The 27,411-nt window shown below is 38.1% G+C and overlaps 1 protein-coding gene across 1 annotated transcript in view; it reads right to left on the bottom strand.

Moving 5' to 3' along the window:
• Positions 1 to 2,717, bottom strand: part of LOC124794653 (cytoplasmic aconitate hydratase-like) — a 327,246-nt gene extending 324,529 nt beyond the window's left edge. Inside the window, exon 1 of the mRNA XM_047258177.1 lies at positions 2,462 to 2,717. Within this exon, the coding sequence (XP_047114133.1) occupies positions 2,462 to 2,468 (7 nt within the window). The 5' untranslated portion in view covers positions 2,469 to 2,717. The remainder of the gene's footprint in view (positions 1 to 2,461) is intronic.
• Positions 2,718 to 27,411: the final 24,694 nt, after the last annotated feature.

Raw genomic sequence — 27,411 nt, 5'->3', positions numbered from 1 at the left:
ATACTTTAAACTGTTCTTATGGACAGGCCTTTCCTCAGTATCATAGCTGATACTGTAAAACTGCGGCCTTTTTTCAGTTAATTTTCCTGTTACAACACATTAATCCAAAGATTATAACTGCATAAAGCACATAACAGTATACAACACACCAGACCACCATCATGCATGAAATAAGTTGCAGAAAGACCTAGAAATCTATGTATGATACAGCCAGAGGTGAACACACCGATAAAAGAAAATACTAAAATCTATTGTAAAAGATGTCAATTCAAATTTTACAAAATCAGTAACATTAATATTTTACAGTTGCAATGCTGTGAAGGAAAAGGAATAAAAATGCTTACATGTAAGACATTAGCTCCAGTGGTCTACTTTCCAGAAAGCAAGCATGGAGCATTATTTTAAGACACACCCTATCGCAAATGCCTAATGTGATTACACCTTATCCTCACCGTATTAGCGAGTAAGCTAGGTATTAGGCTCTTGAAGTTATTTAAGCATACTTATTTATTTATTTATTCATTCCATGTGATCTGAAGGTACACAGTGTGTTGCAGATGTCGGAAAATATCATTTAACATTGTTAACATATATTAACATAGGCCTATACTATCCTAATGTATTATATTGCTCAATGTTTTCAATTTAACACAAACAGCAAGATTACTGTTCTAAGTATTCATTTACAGAGTACAAACAGTGACACAACAAATATGACTTCACGGCTTTGCTAAATTTTATGTTGTCTTCGATGGACTTAATACTAGTGGGAAGATTGTTGAACAGTTGGAGGCCCATGTGGAAAACTCCCTTTTTACACAGTTGAGTGTCTGTACATATAACATGCAGGTTTGCGTTTTTCCTGGTGTTGTGTTCATGTATTTCAGTATTTTTTACGAGTCTGGGGTCAGTTGACACTATGTGGTTTCTGAAAGATTTTACAGTCTCAAGGATTTAGAGGCAAGGCAGTGTAAGGATTTCCAACTTTCTGAAGATGGGTTTGCAGGAGTCTGGGTTTGCTCCCAGTAATAATCCTCATTGCTCTCTTCTGGATTCTGAATGTGCTCAGAGCAGCTGGAGAATTTCCCCAGAATATTACACCATATTTTAGGTGGTCTTGTATGTAAGCCTAGTACGCACTGGTTAATGTTTTCAGGCTAAAGAAAGAAAGAAAAATTTGTATGGAAATTGCTACAAGAATGGACTGCTAGGTCTACTGTAAGACATTTCTTCTTCCATCTTCTGTTTTCATCTAAACAGTTCTTATTTTTCCTGCAAAAATATAAGCTTAAGAATAATTTTACAGTATAACAGTATAGCAGTTTAAGCATTATATAGTAATTAAAGTTCATTTTGAGCAGGAAGTTCTAAGTTGCTTGAGAGAACTAAAATTAATATCTTAACTCCATTCTGGCATATATTTTTCACTGCAATACAAGACAGTAACATAAAAGCTGTATTATAAATTTCTAAATAAGTTCATTTTATTTAGAAAAAATTCCTCAGTGAAAACTGTAACTGTATACAAGTTACCTAATTACTAAACACTTTGAAGAGGAACTACTTCACGTCTGCAAATAAAGTAGCGCTACACGGGTTCTCACAATTCTATTAAGCACATGAGGTGAAAGCAAAGCAGGCAGGTTCCAACATGTCATTTCCACTATAGGCCTATATGGTTACTATTTTCTCCCCGAAACAATAGTATTCACAAAATTACATTCTATGCGTCTATACACTTATCCGATAGTGTTCTTCAATGTCTAATAATTCTTGGGGCAATAAAAAGCCAAACAGTTCATTATTAGTGGAGGTGTTAATTTCTCTACGGTCTCCAAAGCAGCCTATGAAAATCGACTGCATGGTTGTGCAATAAAAAAAAAAAAAAAAAAAAAAAAAAAAAAAATCACTTACTTTAAAATTAATAAGGGAAAGGTGAAAACCTATTTGTGTAGTTTGAAGCAACAGGCTTACATAAATTTAACTAGCCTATATGGTATGTATTGTGAATCTGGCATTCCACGTTGACATATCAGCGTTTTCAAAAATACGATGAGTCAAGGGGAAAACGCTCATCCCTGATGACTACCCAATGAAATGTGTGACTGACAAGGATTCAAATGATTATGTATCTCTTGGGCAACATATCCTGCGCGACAGCTCTGCTGCAATTTCCAATGAATAACTCTGATGACTCGACGCTTTGAAATAACTTAATCCCCCGTCTATTAAAAATCATTAAGCTACAATGTGTCGGGCGGGTATATATTCGTCGCGAAAATAGGTACACACCTACAACTAAGCAGAAAAATAACTTCACGCTGGCAATCTATACCAATTATTGAAATCGTTGAGTGTATTAACAGACCTACTGTGTAGTTCATAACTTGAATTTAGAAATACTATACTCCTCAGTAAGTGTAAAGTTGTAAAATAAAAATGTGAGTGAAATAATTCTAACCTGCCATCGCAGATACGGTGTCAGACACGTATGCCGGTACGCTCTTCGTATTACGTGTTAAAAGGGCTTTCACAAAGTGACACACAATAGTTCATGCACGATATGGTTTCACAACTGTTCACAGCAAGAGGCAGAGTTCATTCCTAATGAAAGAAACTGTTATCGCGGAAACATTTGGACGCGTGATGTTGCATAACCTAAAAGTCAAAAATAACGTCAATACCCAATGATATCCCACCACACGTCTGTCTAACAGCATCTGCGTTCACTGAATAAAAGGTTTGTCTGTCGCATCTGTCAATCTAACTTCCATCAAATAAAGTTGAAAGTAACTGGAGCTGTAATGGAGAAATAACCAAAAGAAATAATTTCCTTGCTGGTATTTGTAGAACGTCCACTATGTCTCAGATTATACGGACAGACACCAACACTCATTAGTCAACACTCCTTCCTATAACATACGATAAGTATTATGACGTAGTAAACAAATCGACAATCCTTTAGTATACTTTAATTCTAGCAACAACAACAAAAAATGGAAATGAGAGTATGGCATCGTTGGCCGGGAGGCAGTTTACAGCCGCCAAGTGCAAGTCTTATTTCAGTCGACGCCACATTGGGCTGCTTGCGCGTCGGTGATGAAGATGGAATGATGATGAGGACAACACAACACCCTTCCCCGAGCGGAGAAAATCTCCAACCCGACCGGAAATCGAACCCGGGCTTGCATGAGATGCGAGCACATTACCACCCGTACTAATTCTAGCGAGCACAGTTACGTTAAAGGCGAGTATTTGCACAATCCAGGCGTGTAAAATGCCTAGATCGCTGGCGAAATCTATTAGTATAGCATAAATACAGCATCATCCACGGCTTCTGATATTGCTGCCATAATCTACTGTCAAACAAATCTCTCTACCAAACTTACACGCTTTTTTTAACATCCTTAACCGGCTAGTTACACTCCTGGAAATTGAAATAAGAACACCGTGAATTCATTGTCCCAGGAAGGGGAAACTTTATTGACACATTCCTGGGGTCAGATGCATCAGATGATCACACTGACAGAACCACAGGCACATAGACACAGGCAACAGAGCATGCACAATGTCGGCACTAGTACAGTGTATATCCATCTTTCGCAGCAATGCAGGCTGCTATTCTCCCATGGAGACGATCGTAGAGATGCTGGATGTAGTCCTGTTGAACGGCTTGCCATGCCATTTCCACCTGGCGCCTCAGTTGGACCAGCGTTCGTGCTGGACGTGCAGACCGCGTGAGACGACGCTTCACCCAGTCCCAAACATGCTCAATGGGGGACAGATCCGGAGATTTTGCTGGCCAGGGTAGTTGACTTACACCTTCTAGAGCACGTTGGGTGGCACGGGATACATGCGGACGTGCATTGTCCTGTTGGAACAGCAAGTTCCCTTGCCGGTCTAGGAATGGTAGAACGATGGGTTCGATGACGGTTTGGATGTACTGTGCACTATTCAGTGTCCCCTCGACGATCACCAGTGGTGTACGGCCAGTGTAGGAGATCGCTCCCCACACCATGATGCCGGGTGTTGGCCCTGTGTGCCTCGGTCGTATGCAGTCCTGATTGTGGCGCTCACCTGCACGGCGCCAAACACGCATACGACCATCATTGGCACCAAGGCAGAAGCGACTCTCATCGCTGAAGACGACACGTCTCCATTCGTCCCTCCATTCACGCCTGTCGCGACACCACTGGAGGCGGGCTGCACCATGTTGGGGTGTGAGCGGAAGACGGCCTAACGGTGTGCGGGACCGTAGCACAGCTTCATGGAGACGGTTGCGAATGGTCCTCGCCGATACCCCAGGAGCAACAGTGTCCCTAATTTGCTGGGAAGTGGCGGTGCGGTCCCCTACGGTCTTGGCGTGCATCCGTGCGTCGCTGCGGTCCGGTCCCAGGTCGACGGGCACGTGCACCTTCCACCGACCACTGGCGACAACATCGATGTACTGTGGAGACCTCACGCCCCACGTGTTGAGCAATTCGGCGGTACGTCCACCCGGCCTCCCGCATGCCCACTATACGCCCTCGCTCAAAGTCCGTCAACTGCACATACGGTTCACGTCCACGCTGTCGCGGCATGCTACCAGTGTTAAAGACTGCGATGGAGCTCCGTATGCCACGGCAAACTGGCTGACACTGACGGCGGCGGTGCACAAATGCTGCACAGCTAGCGCCATTCGGCGGCCAACACCGCGGTTCCTGGTGTGTCCGCTGTGCCATGCGTGTGATCATTGCTTGTACAACCCTCTCGCAGTGTCCGGAGCAAGTATGGTGGGTCTGACACACCGGTGTCAATGTGTTCTTTTTTCCATTTCCAGGAGTGTATTTGGCCTGTTTGTTTCCTATAATTGTCTGCACATAGGAACATACGTCCGAATGTAAGATCAGTAAAATATGCCGACTGACCCCTTTTAAGTCCACTTAAACACGGTCATTCACAAACACTGAACCATCTATCATCTCCCTAATAGCACATCAGCAATATGAATCAATCGTCGTCTTCACTAAGAGGGTTGTAGCCATCAACAGTTTTCTCCAATACCTAGGAAATCGTAAGCCTGCTGCGTGCCCACCGAAATTTTTCTCGTTGCTCATCAACACCGCGACCGAAGGACAACACACAGTGCCGATTACGGAGCCACCTGTGTCAAATATATCGCTAACCTTACTGTATTTGCTTTTACCCATAGTACAGTTTTTTGTATCAATGAGTAGTGTAGGTTATAACAATTAGCTTACTGTGTCTTTGGATCTCTTTGGATTACATTTATTGAAGCTGAAGCTAACAAAAGTGAGTGTGATTGTTTGAAATGAGCAAGGTACCCAGAGTGCCAACTAAAGTAAAGGAAGAAAACCAGGTGTTTTTATTAATCATTTGTCGTCATAAATAAGTGCACCAGTGGAACAAAACCTTTCGATTTAGTTGCTGTCTTCCAAAACTTTGATGGTTACGATCTTTAAAGTAGTGATGAGTGACATGGCACATAATAATTACATTCCTGCTCCTTTCCCCATTACTTTACAAGTGGCGACGAGCGATCAGAACTATTGTCACTGAAGAGAAAATGAGGAGAAAAAGACTGAAAAAAATCGATAGTAAGGAAACGCGTTACATACCAATCAAGGAACGGACGGTAGACGGGACACTACCAATTATATGATAAGTAAGAAACAGAGTAGCGAGCCACGCAGCCTGACAGAGGTGTTAGATGAACTATGAAATGAAGAAAGAAATAAATGTAGGTGATGAGTAACTTTAGCAATTGTGAGAACGACGTGGAGCATGTAATGGGACACCCTTTTCTAACATAACTTTTGTTATTATAGAAGTAGCTGATACCAGGATTAATCTCGTATAGGTGAAAATTATCTCAGCTGTTTCACTAAAAGAATTTCTTATGATTTTGTATACGATGTATTATATTTCAGGCAAAATGTATAAAAAGAAATTAATTTGTTAAAATCGATACAGTTAAAAATTATTCTTTTTTTAGAAATTTTTGAAATTACGGAAATCTGGCATACTTAAAATTCGTATTATTAATTGCACAATCTAATGTTAATTATGAAATTTATTTCTGGACCCATTTACAAAATAACGATACAACTTGGTGAAGATTCCTCTTTTGTCAAGGAAGTTTGTAAACTCTTTTGCTTTGTAAGCACTTTGGAATGTTGTTAGTACTACAGAATGAGTTAGTAGTAGTGGGCATGCCTCTGCTGATGGAATGGTCGTGTTTTTATGTTATGCAATAACAATGTGAATTTATGTTCTGAAGTGGAGATACAGAAGAATGGGATAAAATAAAAGAAAGTCATAGCAACAGAAAATACTTCCTCAATTTTCATGACAACTGGAACTCACAAAGTCAAAAATTACAGCCTCAAGAATCTACCCATAGACGTACCACAGGCAACAACAGAGAACTGAAATAAAAAAAAATAGTTTTTTGTATATTTTACGTCTCTCGATGTTTTTTGAAACTGATGAAGAAGCTAAGAAAAATTTAATGGTGATATATGGGAGCGTAAGATTACAAGCAGTTTTCATTATACAGACAATAGTATACTATGTAACCACATAAGTGCAAGACAATAAGTAATCATCACACGAAGCAAATTTGTAGTTTTGGCTGGAATTGCTGCAGCACAATTTTTGGTGGTAGCTGTTGTATTTTTGGGTGTGAAATTGCATATGAGGATTTTAAGCTAATTGTGTTATAATTGAACGATATATACTTCTGCAAGAAGAGTGGTGATTATTAAACTTGTAGTATACGAATTCACCATTATGGCTGAAACAGGGGAAGTTTTTAGCGGAATAAATAAGAACCTCGGATGGTGACAGAATGGACGATGGGATGAGTCTATGGTTTCAGAATTTTTGGATGGTGGCGAAATCAGACAGGGAAGATCTTGCAGACAGTAGTAAAACTTGTTCAGTGCCATTTAAAGATAGAAAAAAAGACAATAACGAGTAGCAGTGAATTGGGGCTACGAAATCAATTAGGTACAGTAATGGCTTTAATAAAGTGGAAGGAAGGAAGAGTGAGAAGCAAAACGGATAAAACAGAAGGATGAATGCGAGACACAACAAATCTTCTCAGACAGCACTATCTACAGTAGAAAGGCAGCAACTGATGCACTTAAAGAGTTATTCCAGACCATCGAAACTAAATTTCGCTATCTCTAACCACCGAAGTACAGGAAAGGTCCTGTGAACATGTAACAACATAGGCAAAATGTGCTGAAAGAAAAAACATGTTATACTAGTGAACTGAAAAAATTAAAACACAGTGTACTGCTATTACATGATCACTTCAAAACAGCAGTTGATCCCAGTCAAAAGGAAATGTTTACAATAATTATTTTCATGCAGAAAAGTTTATTGAAAGAATGTAGAAGAAGCCAAAAAGTAAAGTAGTGATAGGTTCGCTGAACAACCTATGCAGGGCAATTTAGCTTGTGTAGTCCAGATAACTTCAACAATCAAATTACTGACATTGAGAGAAGCACTATAAGTGCAATCCCTGATCTGAATATAGACTCTTTCAGTATTTCTTGATATACCAAATTGTAAAATATTTGCCAGATATCGATCAGCCAATCAAAGACAAGTAAGAGCTCTTTTAGACTATGGGAGACAATGGCATAATCACGCTCGTCAGTTATTAGCTTTAGTAGTCGTTTTCGGTTTTGTTCTTGGTTGTCATAAAATGTAGACATATATGAGACTCCTAGTACCATATTTATGAAAGCTTATTAATAATGACCAGTTTAAGTCAAAATGAAATCTCCGCATTAATCATTATTTATGGAAGCCTGGTAACATATTCTCCTGGATCAATATTGTTTTATTTATATGAGATGGATACAGATAACAGTGGTGCTCTTCATGACGGCGCAGTACAAAAATGGAGGAAGGTGAACATGACCTTTTCTTCCTTTGTGGCCGCCATTTTCATCTTTTCCAGTTTGGTTATTTGCTGTGTCATTAATACCTGCAATCTTCACCATTTCTCTTTTTCTAACGAAGTCTGGTTCCCTTAGTTATACTTTTTAAATGTTTTATATTTCCACCATAACTGACATTCTTTGCAACCAGGCCACAAGGAAAGATAAATCCAAGAAAATACGTGCATCTACCTCTCCCGTATATTCGTCATAGTCGACTTTTACATTAATTACAATTTCTTACAATCATCCCCAAATGCAGTAGTATTTAGACAGCCCACTCACTCACAAATGTACGCGCCTTTTCTCGTAGTTACAAACAGCCTGGAGTTACATATTACTTATATTTTATTAATATTCTGTGGAATAGTTTCCACATGTGTATATTACTATTGTCACAACACTGCTCCACAGTGAGAATTATTATGCAACGTTATAATTAAACTGATATTACAAATCACAGCACCAGCTGGCGAAATAATCAGAAAGATTAAAAAACAGTGGAGAAGGCGGTTTACACCCTGCAGCTGCTGTAAGAAACGGAAAAGGATGCACTAAGACGAAATGCAAGCAATTACAAAAACAAAAATGAAACAATAAAGATTGTAAAATCTTATAAATCTTCTGACAGTCAGGATATATATGGGATGTCGACTAATGTCCTTAAGAAAATTATCCTTGATATTGCTGAATCATTAATTATGTAAATTTGTAAGAGTCTCTGTGCTGGTGTACTTTCGACTTTCTGAAACTTTCACAGAGAGTACCATATTATAACAAGTGTGACCTAGGCATGGTAGCAAGCTTCAGACCAGTATCAATATTTCCAATGTTCGCTAAAGTCGTTGAGACTGCAAGATGGGCCATATCCCAAATTACTTCGAAACTAATAAACTCTTCTTAGACACACAGTATGACTTCCATAAAGGCAAATCCACAACAAAAGCAGCGCTAGATCTGGTTACTAGGATAAAGCACAGTTTTGAAGAAAAATAATCTTCAGTAGTGATGCCTTGTGTCCTTAGAAAAGCATTTGATTGCACCCCTCACGAGGTCCTTCTAAATAAGCACAGTCGATATGGAGTTGGAGACACTGTTCTGAGAACCCTCAAATCTTATCTGGAAAACAGAAGGCAGATTGTATCAGTCCATCATGTGAATGTATCTTGGAATACGACGTGCAACAGGGATCCATACTGGGGGCCCTTCTGTTCCTAGTTTTTGCCAATAACTTATGTTCTCATAGACAGTTCTCACAATCTGCAGATCGCACCCTTTTTTGTATGCAAGAGTATCAATACCAGCAAGGTTCAAGAAGAAGCAGATGCTTTCTTTGCTGTGACAAAAGATTGGTATTTTAAAAACAAAACGAGAATCAATGAAAAAATCTCAAAAACCGACGTATAGCCTCAATGATAAAGGATATCTAAAATGTGTAAGGGTTGTGAAACTTCTGTGCTTCATACTGGACATCTGACTCATTTGGCAAGACCACACTGTACATGTGTTTGACAAACTGTCATAAGTCATATGCTGAAACTGGTCTTCATCTTCTAATAGTATATTATTCATTGTTTCATAGCCATATTGGCTATGATCTGTTAGAATGGACACACTCGACAGGCTGCAAGTAAGTATTATTACTAAAAAAAGAGGCAATAAGGATCATAACACCGAGTAGGAGACAGGAGGACTGTAGGCCTTTATTCAGAAAATTGGGCATAATGAATGTTTATAGTCATTATGTATTGTTGTACCTCCTTCCCATTAAATACAATCTAGATTTCTTCATCAAGAGACATGACATACATTATCATAACATCCACAACAAAGAGAGCATAAACACACCAACCTACTGACCATCCAAACAAAAACGTAGCTTTCAAAAACATTGCCCTGAGAATATTTGGACCACTATCAACAGAAGTGCAGGTCCTGCCACTGGAGAGGTTCAAGAACAAAATTTCAAGAATCTTAAAACTATGTCTGCTCTCCTCCACACAGGGATTCTTTTACTGTGAAGAAAGTGAATGCCTGTACTGAACTTTCTCCAAAACTAGTGGCTATTTCAGAGAACTCAAATGTCAATAGCACATTAATTATGATGTTGTTGAATATTATTTGTGTATATCAGTTCTATAATTTTTGATGCAGTCTATCCAGCCATGACTGCTGAACGACACAAACCTGACACTAGTAATAGTAATAAGACAACAGGAAGAATGAGAAGCACAATATAGGAGACAGAAGAAAGAATGAGATGCACAACAGATAAAAGAGGAGGAAGAATGGAAAACAGAAGGAAGGATAGGAGGCACAGTGCTACAGGAGAAGGAAGAACTTGAATAAATTTCTGAGTCAGTATTTGGTAAGCATAAGAATGTATAGCCAAATCTGAGGAATTAGGAGCAAACAATCAGTAAATAATTTCTGAACTGGAAGCAGAAATTTAAACTCAGTCTGAAACAGTCGCTACCTTGGATGAAGAAACGAGTAAAGGTTTCTATCGAGTAAAGGTTTCTATAAGAAAGAAAAGTGCTGAAGTAGATTTACGACATAGTGTATAGTGATGTCACCAAAATCAAGGAGTCTGCAGTTTAAACACGCAAAAAAATGTGATGAACTCTGTAACTAAATGAAAACAAGGGGGAATGAAATCGCCAAGAACAATAACCAGACCGAGAAAGCAGTATAAGAATCCATTAAAAAGGAATTAAAGATAGACTTGCATAGTGCACACACTGGAACTATAGTCATTACACATCATTGGCTAAGTGGAATCGAAGGATCTCATCTGAAAGGCGCAATCCACCCTGTCGCATTTTTTGCAAACTTAATAGAAGGCTAGCCTGTAGATTTGTTGGAGAAGGCAAAGATTAGATTTAAAACCAAGTAAGGTAATGGGAGACAGAGTCAGGTGGCACATGTGCGTTTCAGGTGGCGTTCCTGGGGCAATACTGGTCACAAGGAATGTAACGCTGAAAATGCACATTAAATAGCTTCTGCACCATTCAAAATTTTTTCTCATTTAATATCCATTGATAAATTGTACTGTATTTCTGATTCCAAACATGTAAGCTGCATTGCAGAAACCATAGTTAATATGTAATGGATGTAATAGTGTATTTTTTTCGAATGTATATAGTATATAGTAATTATAATGTAAATATTATAAACTGCTGGGCAATAGCGAAGGAAACTTTAATTTTAATGTATCGATAGCAACAACGGAATGGTAGTAACTGTGCCATTGTTCATCAATGCATATGGAGAGTCTCTGTCGTGCTGCGAGAAGAGAGGAAGTAGAGCAGCTTGAGTGACAAATAGTGTGGAAACGATTGTTGGGCGCACCCACAGACACAGTGTGCGAGCTGTGATCGCGCCAGTGTATGTGCACCTAATTCGTTAACCCAAGAGTACTGAGAGCACGATAGTAGTGGAAAAGCAGAGGAAACTGCAGTTCTAACTATTGTCTGTCCCATAATTTTCCATAGCTCTGGAGATGATTCAGGGTTCTCAACCAGCAGGAAGGGCAACAGCAGTAGCTCAGCATTGTCGCTAGCTACATTCTTCATTGTTTGCACAGCTGTAAGACTGTTAAGTGTAAAAAGATATAATTGTGACCTCCCCTTTTTGGCCCTCTCTTCCTTTTCTTCTCCCTCTTCTCCTCTTCTTTTTCCCTTCGTCGTACCACGACTATACCTCAGGGTTTCAACACAAAAAGGGAAGGAGAAAGGGAGCACATATGTGTGGTTGATCATGATGATGTAGTGCTGTGTGTGTGTGTCACCCTTATTTCCGTTTTGAGAAGACTGATGACTGAAGCAGAAACATTTCTCTAAAAGAAAAAGGTAAGTGCTGTCCTTTTGAAAAAATAATGTCTATCGTTCTACCAAACTGAAGGAACATGACACAGTTTGTAAAGTTTGAACTTCGGATGAAGTTTTTTGATCCCAAGGAGCTGAAACAAAACCCATCAGTTCCAAATGTCATTCACAACGAGAGTAGTTCGTTTTCTGGTGTGTGTGTGCATGTGTGTGTGTAGTGGTCACTAGTGATTGAAATGATCGCTCCGGTAATTCTATCAGAATCTGTTTATGGGTTGCTAAGCAACGTATCAACTAGCTGACTAGTCGTGATTAATATCTGTCGTATTCAAACAGTAAATCAACTCACACTTGCCTTAAGCCTCAAGAAGACTTACAATCCCTTCCGATAATTCTTTGATAATTATTATTAAGTTAATGTCAATAAATCACGGCCAGTGTTACTTAATCCTTCACGCAACTATAACGCGCGATAGCCTACCGCGTATCTCAAACTTCGCGCCGATTTACAAACTCCGCGCGCGCTTTGTTTGAAACAAAGTTTAGCTGTGGTTCCCTAGAATATTTTCTAAACCAACTCCAGGTTGTGAATTATCAGTTCTACGTCCATTCATAAAAATTACAGAGGACCCGCACTCGATTACGACTTGTCCGCGCACTCGAGCAACTGAGATGGTATCATTCTTCTGAAAGAGAAAAAATATCACACATAACGCAGCATTGTGATCTGCTATGTCAAAACACATTTATATCCATCTCATAAAAACTCATTACCTATTGATCCTAAAACATATTGTACTTAATTAAACTATTTAGTGCATAAATAACTAATAAACTTTAGAAATGATTTACATGTATACTGAGTCAGTCACTCAGCAAAGATTTCACAACAAAAAATCTCGACTTGAGCTGACGTCGTCATGGGTTACAACCTTTTTTTACTCTCCTACTCTCACGTGACACAAGGTATATCCGACTGTAATGGACATCTCCACAAGATTATTTCTTAAAGATTTCGAGGGCTATACAGACGATTGCCTGTGTAATGCTACATAGTCTTGTAGCGGCGTTACACAGTGGAAGTTCTTTCACAAAGTATGACTAACTTAATTAAAAACCTGAACTAGTTATGACTTGTGGGGCACCTGTGTTGTAATTGTCCTCAGACATTATTATCAAGCAGGGCCTTTCCTTTCCATGCAATCACCAAGTGGTTCAAAAATGTGAAGAACTGATTAATCATTTACTGCCAGTTCTGTTTGTTTGCTAATGACCAGTTTCAGTATAAATTTTGTGCCTCTGTAACTGTTCATTCTTCTATTGTATAATAGAAGCTTAAGAAATTTGCAGTTTTCAGTATTAACTTTGTTCACTTAAAGTAATGTACAATTGCAGTCGCAGAACTAATAACTAAAGATACAGGACAAATTAAGAGTGCCCAATTTCATTCATTCAGTATTTAGCTTAGCAAGTAACTTCTGCTGGCTTGGTATGCATTTTATTGTTGTTATATTAAAAGTAAAATCAGTTGCTCATTTGCTTAGTAAATTCAATTCAATCTTTCAATAATCAAAAGTAAATGCTTGCCTTTTTCTAAATTTTTCATTATGTTACACTGAGGTTATTGAAAGTCATTTTTTACATAACAAAGTTTTAGTTAGCACGAGTCATGTATTTAACCAATAACTTCATTGAACTTCACTTTCAATATTTCGTATTTCTGAATAAGTAACTGCAAACTCAGTGCTGTCTGATTCATTTATTTTCTCATGAACTATTGTATTGTGGAAAAGCCTGACAACCTTCTGTTGCTACACCAGTGATTATTTACTTAAATTTCTTTGCCATTTACTTTCTTAAGATTCTGGAGATTCTTTGCCATAGTGGGCTGGCGAATGTTTAATTATCCTCTTTTTGGCTAATTAGAATTTTTGTATTATCAGTATTTTTTGTATTAAACATTAGATGGCACGCTTTTCCCCACTGTCTGGTTCATGAGTGGTTGCCCTATATTCCAACCATTTAAACATTATAATCAGTATTTAGATTCGGTTTAGAATAGGTTGTTCCTGTTGTATACTTTCCTCCTACTAACCAGTGTTATTTTTCTTCGGTAACGATAGTATTATTCATTCTAAAATTTCGTTAGGCATAAGTGATCACAGTCAATTATATCGCAATCCAGTAGGTCAATTAGGAAGGGGAGGTTACAGAAAAACAGGTTGAAATAATGCTAATGTTAGTAAGTGGACCAGTATACTGGAGAGAGTATATAGGCAGTGGAAATGCATGGTAACAGAAGAAGAGTAAAAGGAGAACGAGTGGGGAAAGAAGAACTAGATAAATGATTTGTGACCATTAAATGTGCGAGAAAGAAGAAAAAGCATAACATATTTTATGGTATGAAAAGGAAGGGAGGAAACAAGAAAGGGGGCAAATGTATGACTTATGATTAAGTAGTAACAGCCGGAACATAGTGATACTTGACATAAAAAATTATGGCCATACGTTAGTTATTAAATTTCAGACTTCCATTTTCAATGAAAAATCGTTAGGAATACACTCTTTCTAGGTTAAAAAGTATTACCTGTGAAGAAATTACTGTAAGGGACCCAAATAGACTTAGGGTTGGTTCCCAAGTGGATGGCTGAGTTGATGCTTAGATGATGCAGTTCTTTCTATCACACGAATTTTACTCGCCTAAAGCTGCCAGCACTGGAGGAAGCAAAGAAGAGCAACATTTTAACTATATTTGGAGCAGGGTTACCCACTAGTCCATGTCAACAATTCGTGCTAAGGCGAGTCTTCCGACAACGACCAGTGAGTATAACTCTGCTCATGCATGGCGTGAAAGCAGCACCTTTATTTTGTAGTCTAGACCCAATTCCACTCATGTCATATCAGCTGGCAATATTGAACATGGACACTACACCCCAGTTGCACTTGTGCCTGTGAGCAACCCTCTCACCACAATACACATCTACATATACATTTCTACTCTGCAAATCACATAAGGTGCATGGCAGAGGGTACATCACATTGTACAAGTTACTAGGCTGATTGAACTTCCTCAGTATTTTACCAATAAACCCAAGTCCACCATCTGCTTTACTGATAAATGAGATCACTCCATTTCATACCCCTACAAAGTGATACACCCAGGTATTTGTATGAATTGGCCAATTTCAATAGTGACTCATCGATATTATAGTCACAGGATACTATGTATTTTTCGTTTCGTGAAGTGCAAAATTTTACACTTCTGAGCATTTAAAGCTAGTTGTCCATTTCTGCACCACTTTGAAATCTTATAAAGATACGACTGAATATTTAAGCAGCTTCTTTCAGATAGTACTTCATTATAGATAACTGTATCATCTAAAAAAATTCTAATTTTAATATTAATATTGCCTGCAAAGTCATTAGATTAGATCCAGTTTTCGTTCCATAGATCCAAAAATGACAAGGTTCTCGTGGATATGAAAATCTAAAATAAAAAACATAAACCATATGAATATAAGACTCACTACCTTGATCCTTTGTCAGAAGACTGTCAAAATATGTGAATACATTACAATAAAGTGGAACTACTGATTTTTACAGACTTAATACCCTGTGAAAATGAAACATATTATGCACTGTTGGGACCAAGAGCTGTCAAAACTGAAATCTAATGGACATTTTTATTTAAGCTCACCTAACAGTCCCTGTCGAGATATTCATCTATAGAGTAGAAGGAGTTGCCTATTAAAAATTCTTTCAAACTCTATTTAAACTGTGCTTTATCTGAAATCAAGCTTTTAATGGTTGCTGGCAATTTATTGAAAATGTGTTTTCCTGAATACTGGACCTCTTTTTGGACCAAGTTAAGTGATTTCAGGTCTTTATGTAAATTGTTATTATTCCTAGTATTGATACTATGTATTGAGCTATTGGTTGAAAATAGAGACATATTACTTGCAACAAATTTCATTAAGAAATAATATACTGAGAAGTGGTGGTTAGAATACAAAGTTCTTTGAACAGGTTTCTACATGATTGTCTTGTGCTTACACCACAAATGAGTATTTTTACATGCTTTCACATGCTAGAAACTTTTCCTAACTTTGACGAGTTACCTTAGAATATGACCCTATATGACATCATTGAATGAAAGTAAGCAAAGTACGCAAGTTTTTCATATTTGTATCTCCTACATCTGACATAATTTTCGGAGCAAATACAGACTTGTTCAGACACTTCAGTAATTCTGTGGTATGCCCTTCCGAACTGAATTTGTCATTGAGGGTTAATTCCCCAGAATTTTAACACTATCAGACTCTTCAATTTACATGTCTTCATCTGTTATATGCATGCTGGAATGAAATCTCTTAAAGGTTTTGTACTGCATATAGTGATTCTTCTCAAAGTTTGATGAAAGTGAATTACGTTTAAACCATTTGTTAATGTTCGGAAAACTTTATTAATAGCCATTTCTAAATCTGTACTTGACTTGTTACTTATTGCTATGTTTGTATCTTCTGCAAACAAAATAATTCTAGATCTGTACTGGCATTATTAGAAGCCCATTTCTATTTGGCAACGATTCTAACTAACTTTTACTCACAGCACATAAATCATTGCCACTATCTGTTAAACAGTGTACTTATTCATTTCACATTTGCAGACTAATTACTTGCTGACTCAACACCTTCCTTTCATTGCTAGTGTCAGACCCCTCCTCCAACAAATCGTTCACAACTGCCCTCCTCTCAAAACCTTCCCTGTTTCCAGAAATTACACAGATTTTTGCAGAATTACACTCATTATTTTTCTCCTCCTTCTAACTATTCTATCCACTAATGAGAGCTCAAAAAAACTTTCCGGCGTTTCGCCATTCTCCCTTTCCTCTCTGTCTTCCTTATTTTCACAATTAGTTGCCTGACCCCCATTTTGGTCATCATTTTCCTGCCTCTCTCATATGGCTTCACAAACGTCGTCATTTATAGATGCTAGTATTTCTTCTACACTATCAGTAATGTCCTGTAATTCTGAAGCTTTTGTACTTACTCCTTCCCCAGAAATGACTCGACTTCAACTTGTTTGCTGAAGACATTCTGACAATCAGGTTCTGTCACATTTTCCGCTAGTACATCACCCATTTCGTCTGCAATACAGCGCTTATTTTGTTTTAGTCTCTCCAAAAACCCCCCTAAACCTAACAGATTTTTATGTAGCTCGTTTCGTCTGTTGTTGCTACCTTCTTCTGTTCCTCACTTATAATCCCTGTCTGTTTAGTTACAACACGTACAAAGGGTATTGCTAGTGCGTTCAAATTACTACTTCCCATCTAGTAAACGTTAGCCCATTCACAGACGGCATTTTCTTTAACAGATTCTGGGATTCTGTACCATTGGTTATGTTTATCCTCTTTTTGCCGTCGCCTTGGCGCAACGTCATTCTCTCGCACCGGAAAATAAGATCGATAGTCGTGCACCTGCTCCCCATTATTTCGTATATCATTTGTTGGCTAGCACCACTTCAGGGCACCTCTGCTCCTGCTGTTATGATATGTTATCATTTGATTCAGTAACACTACCAACATTGTCATCACACAGTTGTTTGTTATCGATTTCATGTTTAATGTCACTTTCAGGATCTACATTATCTCCACTAGTTACGTTAACTAACATACTTGAAACAGATTCCACCGTTCCTAAATAACAAAGAAATATCGTCAAAAACCTCCTCTTTTACTTTAACACGTACTTCTCCCCTCTGTTCTGGCGTGCTAGTTTGTGAAGCAGTTACACTGAATGAGTCCCTCTCCTCTTTTTCCGTAGTTAAAATATCTTTATCACTTTCCATATTACTCGGTCTTTCAGCACACACACACACACACACACACACACACACACACACACACACAACACATGTAACAAACTTAACATATCATTCGTTGAAATCTGCAGGCTCTGCAAGCTGAAACTGCGAGTCTGACCTCCTTAGCCTGCATTACCAGTTTCAGGGTGTCCACTTGTCGTGTAACTTGGCAGCGCTGCCCTGCCTTACTGCTGCTTGTTGATACCGCTATGACGCTGACTGTTGCTTAGATGCGCCCTCGTTCTTACTGTGACTAACATCTTCTTCTTTCTTGTAAGTCTCTCCAGCGACTCGAAACGGGTTCTCTTCAAAATTCCAGATGTACCATACTCTAAATTTTTCATCGTCGTTCACTATACGGTCTTTCATAAAATTTCTATCAAACTCGGATTCAATGTACTATGGCTTTTCAACTGTTTTCCCTGCACAGATGCATCATGTGCGGCGGCGCGGTTCCTTTCGTCCTGCACCTACCTGTGACCTCGCTACAGCAGACCACTGGTAGGAAAGCTGAGGAGAGACCTACCATACTTCTGTGAACTATGTCACTTCCCGTGTTTCACTGTCGCTAGAGTCTAGTTACTGTGACTTGCACCAGGCTGTATACAATGTAGGTTAGGTTAGGTTAGGTCAACTATTCTAAAAATCGGGAAAAGGTCTTCATTTTGAATGAAAAGTAGAAATACTGATAAAACTTCGGTATATTCTGAAGTTTAGAATTACAAGTTCACTGCCAAGTCTGTGCTAATCTTAACACAACCATGCACAAACCCTTTCATTCATGTTAGCAAATTTATGGTAATGTATTTCCCGAAATCTGAACAGCTGCTAAACACAGATTGTTCTTAAATGAAAATTCTCGCCACACTGTTAAGTTTATCGGCGTCTAATGCACACAAGGTTCTGGACACTGACTGCTCAATATGCCACACGGAATGACTATCTTTTCTCATACACATAATTACTTAAAAAACCCGAACTTTCTAAAAAAAACACATCGGAATAAATATGCCTTCACTCTAAAGCACTTTTGAGACATGCAGCACAACTAAAACCGGCAAACTATAAATTCCTTTGGAGCTCATACTACACACAACCTTACCACTGAAAGGTTGTACAGCGTTTATCAATATAACAATGATCTACATATTTACTTTAGACCACATTCACGCATCATTCACGATACTAAAAACATGTAGAAAACGGTACAAACATAAATAAACAAAAAAGCCTTCAAGCAATAAACTGTACTCTGGTGGATAAAAATTAGAACTACGTATTCGACTGAACCCAGTTCAGCAATTACGTCACTGTGCACGCATGAGTCATTCTCCCGATACAAAGGCTCTAGAAAAGAGCGACATAAAGGCACCACACCTCAACATCTCGCAAGTTGTGTGATTAGTTTCGAGCCATTTTATAGATAGTCAGGAACAGAGTGAAAAAGCAAATTTCGAAATATTTCCCATGATCAATTATGTATTTTGGTACTGACAACAGCCTATAATGATTGAATGTCTGTTATAAATGTACTTTCTCGGTTCTGGTAGAAGTAACTGTACAACGAGTATTAATTTTTGAATCATCGAAAATGTGACTGAAACTGCTATGGCAACCGTATGAGCACTGATGAATAAAGAAGAAATAGAGAAGCATACCTAAGTTTCCAGAATGAGATTTTCACTCTGCAGCGGAGTGTACGCTGATATGAAACTTCCTGGCAGATTAAAACTGTGTGCCCGACCGAGACTCGAACTCGGGACCTTTGCCTTTCGCGGGCAAGTGCTCTACCAACTGAGCTACCGAAGCACGACTCACGGCCGGTACGCACAGCGTTACTTCTGCCAGTACCTCGTCTCCTACCTAGTTCTGCAAGGTTCGCAGGAGAGCTTCTGTAAAGTTTGGAAGGTAGGAGACGAGGTACTGGCAGAAGTAAAGCTGTGAGTACCGGGCGTGAGTCGTGCTTCGGTAGCTCGGTTGGTAGAGCACTTGCCCGCGAAAGGCAAAGGTCCCGAGTTCGAGTCTCGGTCGGGCACACAGTTTTAATCTGCCAGGAAGTTTCATACCTAAGTTATTTAGCAAGTTGTTATGTATTTATTTAATACCAGGCAAATCACACAAAACTGCTTCAGTAGCTCAAAACTTGTGTTTTGGTTTCTTGTGTGAAGGAACTTAGGTTCAAAACTATATCATGTCTAGGAATATTTTTTCATTTGATACTACTTTCTGTGCTGTAATGGCCATAAAGATAATTATAATAACTCTACATTCTAAAACCACATAAATCTTCCCGTTTTCTGAGCGTTCTGGTTCACTGTGGGGGGTAGCATTCCATGTGTAAGAAACTTACACGATCTGAATTAAGGTATATGGTTTTCTTTCTTTTACTTTGCAGATATCTGAGTATTCCAGTGTGCCTGCTAAGGATGACAAAGGGCGAACTCATTCTTGAAATTAAGTGATAAATCATTTTAGCTTGTAAAATAAATATTGTGCAGCTGTTAGAACTAGGTTTGAGGAAGTATGAATCCGCTGAAACCATGTAAAGAAAGGAGCCACTGACTGCAATGTGCATGCTACATTTAACACTGAGATTTTGCACTACAGGAAGCTTTCAGAGAACGGTTGGCGATTTGTTCAAACAGACATCTGCTTGCAATGTCTGATTGAAGAAAGAATTCATCAAAATACCTACGAAAGAAAATAACATGACGAAAACACTGGGCGGTTTTTACCAGACATAATGTTTTGCTGGTATTTTAGGTGCTGTGGACTGTACCCATATCTCCATCATATGTCGTGTTGTCAAAAAAGCAGAGATATTTAGGAATCGTCACTGATGATTTTCGTTAATGGTTCAAGCAGTCTCAGAAGCTAAGCTTAATCAGACCATAGTAAAATGTATAAAAGCGTTTCATGTAACTTCAGGATGAAAATCTTTCCACGAAGAAAGTCCAGAACCAACAAAAAATGAAGGAGTTACAATGCAATGAGCGCATAATTTATTAACAATATCTTTTAAAAAAATTTTTACGTCTTTTCCATGTTGGTTGTAGTGACTTTATCAGATTTTTTGTCTTCTGTTGTGTCATTATATTGGCTCAACACGATTTCCAACAAAAACTCTTTTTTATGTGGGGAGAAGTTCGAAGACTGGTTCGTTTTCTGTTTACTTTCTCCATCTTCAGAACGCAACACTTTCGATTATAAGTACTGTGTATCTACAATGTATGATTAATGTCTGTGTTTGAAGCATGATAATCGTGACTATAGCCGATTTATGCGGTGTTGCCAGGCAAGTTTCTTGCTATCTTAGATCAACACTGAACCTCCTTTGGGGGATCCAAGTTTAATGTCATATAATAGAGCAGAGTCCTGAACAGAGTTCAGTTTGTGAGCTAGCATCAAAATTGATCTCCAGTCATTGATGTTTATACAGTCGCTCCTTAATATTCTTGATAGTAAATGCTGCAACTGAGAACTTGTAGCTTAGAGTTTGTGAGGAGTCCACTTGTACATGGAGACCGATTTTGTATTACAATTCATGAAAAATGTCTTGAAATGTTTGTCATATGTAGAAGAGATTATATCTTCGACACCACTGAACCAAGATGTTGCCCGAGTGGCAGAACTGGGTGTAAGCAGGATCACAGTAACAGTTGCAGCTGCCCTCTGTTGTATGTAGGATTAAGGACTTAAATCTAGTGACTAACTGTGGGAATTCAGTGGTTGGTCTATGAATGCAGCACAATACAGCTTTTATAAAATGAAGTGATGAATGATATTGTTTATGCTCACACAGAGCCAGTAAATGTTCCGTCATACTTATCTGTATAAGAGTGCTTAAAGAGTATTATTAATTTCTGAGGCTATAAGATTATCAAGAATTGAAGTGATGCTGATAATTAATAAATATTGAACACTGTCCATGGCAATTATAGAAGAGTATTGAATTTATGCTGTTACTCAAAGGGAAAGCAACTGGCACAAATTTGTAACCTAATGAAGTTATATATATTTTATTTTAAGTATGCAGCAATATAATATTTAATTTTGGCTGAATTTCAGGATACTGACCCTTGAATGTAGAAACCAAGCATTTTCTATCAGACTGAATGTATACATTGATTAGGTATATAATATTTATAATATTTTGTGTGTTTTGTTATCCTGATACAGAGTAGTTAAATTATGGAATCTATTGTGTCAAACGATTTCAGACTTTTTCTTATGTAACAATCCAATATTTAATTGCAACAGTAATTGAGAATTGTAGAACAGATGGGAAATTCACTGATTCTGAAGTTAATGTAAAATGTTTCGTATCAGATCTTGTGAAAGTGAAACTTCATTTTGAATACAGTTTTCGAACTGAAGCATTCGGTCTTAGCATATGCTGTTATCAGTACCTCTTCCTCTTCCATATCGTGTTTATTTAAATCCATCGAATATTTTTCTAAAGGAAATCATTTTTCAATCAAAATCAGGAAAATATTAATGTGCCTGGAACAGAAAAGCAGTAATGTTTGTAACAGCTGCAATGTGGGCAGCATTGCACAGAGTTGAGCCAATATCCAGTACTTTCACTAAACATTCGCAGGGTTATTCATTAATCACCTTACCTACTAATGTTATTTGTATGAAGGTATTTTATGGCCCTCATTGCACTTATTGTGCCAAGATTGAATATTTTCTATTCAAACTGTGGAGAGAACAGAATACCAGGATTACATCCATTGCAACTCTAGAGCTAAGGAAAATTTTCATTGTTTATTTGCCCAGGTGATTTTGTCAGTTTATTGTACAGGGCTATAGAACTTGGTGCTGACAAGATTAGATAAAAAAATTCAGAGGGATTGATTTCATTATAGGCACTGTGTATTGGTTTCCAGACTAATTGTTGAATTTTTTTGAGTACCATAAAATGATTAAGCACTTCATTTGCTCAACAACACATCACACAATAAATCTGCACAACACAATCGCTATGCATTTGATATTCATTAGCAAACAAATACATACATTTTTTAAAGAACATTACATTTTTTATAAAGAACATTACAATTTCACTCAATGAATACAAACACTTATTTATTAGGACGTCTTTTAACTGCCTGTGGTGCAGTCTTCCTTAAAAAAATTTTTAAGTTGGGCTAGCTTGTTGAAACACATCTACCTGTTAATATAAGGACTATTGCTAGTTATTTTTAATTTTATCCTTTGCCTGACGTAGTTGACATTTCTTCTAGTGTCATAATTATGTATATCACTACACTTGCTTACTTTGGTTTATTTCAAAAAATATAAGTTTATAAAAATATAAGGATATTATTAGTAAATATTTATGTTGGGCAAAGGTTTCATGACAGGACTCCCTGGACCATAGTCCATGCATAATCCTAACTGCTCCTTTCTTTGATACCAATATTCCATTTAGGTTTAGGTCAACTGCACAGCGCCATAGTTCAACGCCATAGTTAAAAAATGGATAATTTGTTCCATAGTATACAATTTTTAAGGTCTCACTCAGAACTGTTCTTGCCAGTTGGCCTTCAGATACACACTACTGCTGAATTTCTTGCATACAGAATTAATGTGGTTTACCCAGTGAAGATTTGTGTCCACATGAACACCAAGATATTTTTTGTGATCTCTTTCTACTGATGTAATATCAAATATGTTGTTTATTTCAACCTCATGAGAGATGGTTGTTTTAAATATGAGTGACTGGGATTTACCGATATTAGTGTTTAGGCCTCTTTGAACGAAATACGTGATTTTAGTTGCAACTGACTGTAATGCCTGAAAGCCTTTCTCACAAAATAAGGGGGAGATGTCATAACTTACTACATGTGAGTTTGAAAGGTTGTATCATGTCATGTAAAGAAGAGAAAGGGACCAAGAAATGATACATGTGGTACTCCCTAGATTACTGTATCTCTAGAAGACTGGAACTCTATGACCTTATTACCTATTTTGCATGAAAGTTTAGTGCACTGGTTATTAAAAATGTGGACGGTAACTTTATAGATGAGTCTATGATGTTACATTTGTTCCTTAATGAGCGGTCTATGGTTGAGTGAGTCAGATGTTTTAGAAAGCTCTAGAATATGCATGTAGTCTTCATTCTCTCATCTACAATCGAGTATAGTAACTGCAGTTGTTGTGCAACGATCTGTCCTAGAGATGATGTGTTTCTGTCAACAATTTGTTTTTTGTGAAATTGGGCAGTAGTTTGGAGCCCCTTTTGTACTTCTCTTTTTATGCACTGGTTAGACCAATCTTATCCTTTAGACCACTAGGTTAACTGTTTAATACCACAGTTTATGAGGTAGGTTAGTGGTTTAACTATTTCTTTTATGCATTTTTAACGACAGCACTCGATATACCATCCCATCCAGCTGTGTATTTGCTCTTCAGTGTGAAGATAAGTTTACTTATCTCTCGGTGCATCCTAGGTGCGTGTCTATAGCCCATGTTGGATTTCCTGTTGTTGATATAAAATGTTTATTAAAGAGATTACCCATGAACCATAGACCATGCCATTAGTGGGGAGGCTTGCGTCCCTCAGTGCTACAGATAGCCGTACCGTAGGTGCAACCACAATAGTCCCCCATTCGGATCTCCAGACGGGGACTCCTCAAGAGGACGTCATTATCAAGAGAAAGAAAACTGGCATTCTATGGATCGGAGCATGGAATGTCAGATCTCTTAATCGGGCAGGTAGATTAGAAAATTTAAAAAGGGAAATGGATAGGTTAAAGTTAGATATAGTGGGAATTAGCTGAAGTTCGATAGCAGGAGGAACAAGACTTCTGGTCAGGTGAATACAGGGTTATAAAAACAAAATAAAATAGGGGTAATGCAGGAGTTGGTTTAATAATGAATAAAAATATAGGAGTGCGGGTAAGCTGCTACCAACAGCATCGCGAACGCATTATTGTGGCCAAGATAGACACGAAGCCCACACCTACTACAGTCGTACAGGTTTATATGCCAACTAGCTCTGCAGATGACGAAGAAATTGAAGAAATGTATGATGAGATAAAAGATATTATTCAGATAGTGAAGGGAGACGAAAATGTAATAGTCATGGGTGACTGGAATTCGATAGTAGGAAAAGGAAGAGAAGAAAACGTAGTAGGTGAATATGGATTGGGGGGAAGAAATGAAAAAGGAAGCCAACTAGTAGAATTTTGCACAGAGCATAACTTAATCATAGCTAACACTTGGATAAAGAATCATAAATGAAGGTTGTATACGTGGAAGAAACCTAGAGATACTGACAGGTTTCAGATAGATTATATAATAGTAAGACAGAGATATAGGAACCAAGTTTTAAATTGTAAGACATTTCCAGGGGCGGATGTGGACTCTGGCCACAATCTATTGGTTATGAACTGTAGATTAAAACTGAAGAAACTGCAAAAAGGTGGCAATTTTAGGAGATGGGACCTGTATAAACTGACTAAACCAGAGGTTGTACAGAGTTTCAGGGAGAACATAAGGGAACAATTAACAAGAATGGGGGAAAGAAATACAGTAGAAGAAGAATGGGTAGATTTGAAGGATGAAGTAGTGAAGTCAACAGAGGATCAAGTAGGTAAAAATACGAGGCCTAGTAGAAATCCTTGGGCAACAGAAGAAATATTGAATTTAATTGATGAAAGGAGAAAATATAAAAATGCAGTAAATGAAGCAGGCAAAAAGGAATAAAAATGTCTCAAAAATTAGATCGACAGGAAGTGCGAAATGGCTAAGCAGGGATAGCTAGAGGATAAATGTAAGGATGTAGAGGCTTATCTCACTAGGTGTAAGATAGATACTGCCTATAGGAAAATTAAAGAAACCTTTGGAGAAAAGAGAACCACTTGCATGAATATCAAGAGCTCAAATGGAAAACCAATTACAAGCAAAGAAGGGAAAGCAGAAAGGTGGAAGGAGTAGGCCTATATAGAGGGTCTTTACAAGGGCGATGTACTTGAGGGCAATATTATGGAAATGGAAGAGGATGTAGATGAAGATGAAATGGGAAATATGATACTGTGTGAAGAGTTTGACAGAGCACTGAAAGACCGAAGTCGAAACAAGGCCCTGGGAGTAGACAACATTTCATTAGAACTACTGACAGCCTTGGGAGAGCCATTCCTGACAATTCTCTATCATCTGGTGAGCAAAATGTATAAGACAGGCGAAATACCCTCAGACTTCAAGAAGAATATATTCCAATCCCAAAGAAAGCAGGTGTTGAGAGATGTGAAACCTACTGAACTATCAGTTTAATAAGTCACAGCTGCAAAATACTAATGCGAATTATTTACAGACGAATGGAGAAACTGGTAGAAGCTGACCTCAGGGAAGATCAGTTTGGATTCCGTAGAAATGCTGGAACACGCAAGGCAATATTGACCCTACGGCTTATCTTAGAAGCTAGATTAAGAAAAGGCAAACCTACGTTTTTAGCATTTGTAGACTTACAGAAAGCTTTTGACAATGTTGACTGGATTACTCTCTTTCAAATTCTGAAGGTGGCAGGGGTAAATACAGGGAGCGAAAGGCTATTTACAATTTGTACAGAAATCAGATGGCAGTTATAAGAGTTGAGGGGCACGAAAAGGAAGCAGTGGTTGGGAAGGAAGTGAGACAGGGGGTAGCCTCTCCCTGATGTTATTCAATCTGTATATTGAGCAAGCAGTAAAGGAAACAAAAGAAAAATCCATGGAGAAGAAATAAAAACTTTAAGGTTCGCCGATGACATTGTAATTCTGTCAGAGACAGCACAGAACTTGGAAGAGCAATTGAACAGAATGGACAGTGGCTTGAATGGAGGATATAAGATGAACATCAACAAAAGCAAAACGAGGATAATGGAATGTAGTCGAGTTAAGTCAGGAGATGCTGAGGGAATTAGATTAGGAAATGAGACACTTAAAGTAGTAAAGGAGTTTTGCTATTTGGGGAGCAAAATAACTGATGATGGTCGAAGTAGAGAGGATATAAAATGTAGACTGGCAATGGCAAGGAAAGCGTTTCTGAAGAAGAGGAATTTGTTGACATTGAGTATAGATTTAAGCGTCAGGAAGTCGCTTCTGAAAGTATTCGTGTGGAGTGTAGCCATGTATGGAAGTGAAACACGGACGATAAATAGTTTGGACAAGAAGAGAATAGTAGCTTTCAAAATGTGGTGCCACAGAAGAAAATGCCGAAGATTAGATGGGTAGATCACATAACTAATGAGGAGGTATTGAATAGAATTGGGGAGAAGACGAGTTTGCGGCACAACTTAACTAGAAGATGGGATAGGTTGGTAGGGCATGTTCTGAGGCATCAAGGGATCACCAATTTAGTATTGGAGGGCAGCGTGGAGGCTAAAAATTGTAGAGGGAGACCAAGAGATGAATACACTAAGCAGATTCAGAAGGATGTAGGCTGAGTAGGTACTGGGAGATGAAGCAGCTTCTACAGGATAGAGTGGCATGGAGAGCTGCATCAAACCAGTCTCAGGACTGAACACCACCACAACAACAACAACAACAACAACAACAAAACAACAACAACATACTGATTTTGAGTCTTTTATAATATTACCACCATGTATAATACGTAAGGTTTTGCTATCACTAGTTGTGGAGACTTTCGATACTTATTGATCAGCTTCAAAGAGCCCAAGGCTTTTAGTGGGCAGTGATAGTTCAGTACTGTGTACCTGTTTTTTAAGAGCTGAAAGTTCAGGTTTAAAGGATTATTTTAGCTGTGCTGTATTGGCT

This window comes from Schistocerca piceifrons, chromosome 4 (assembly GCF_021461385.2).
Source record: "Schistocerca piceifrons isolate TAMUIC-IGC-003096 chromosome 4, iqSchPice1.1, whole genome shotgun sequence".
NCBI classification, from domain to species: Eukaryota; Metazoa; Arthropoda; class Insecta; order Orthoptera; family Acrididae; genus Schistocerca; species Schistocerca piceifrons.
The sequence above is the reverse complement of the archived record's forward strand: the minus strand, read 5'-3'. Positions and strand labels throughout refer to the sequence as shown.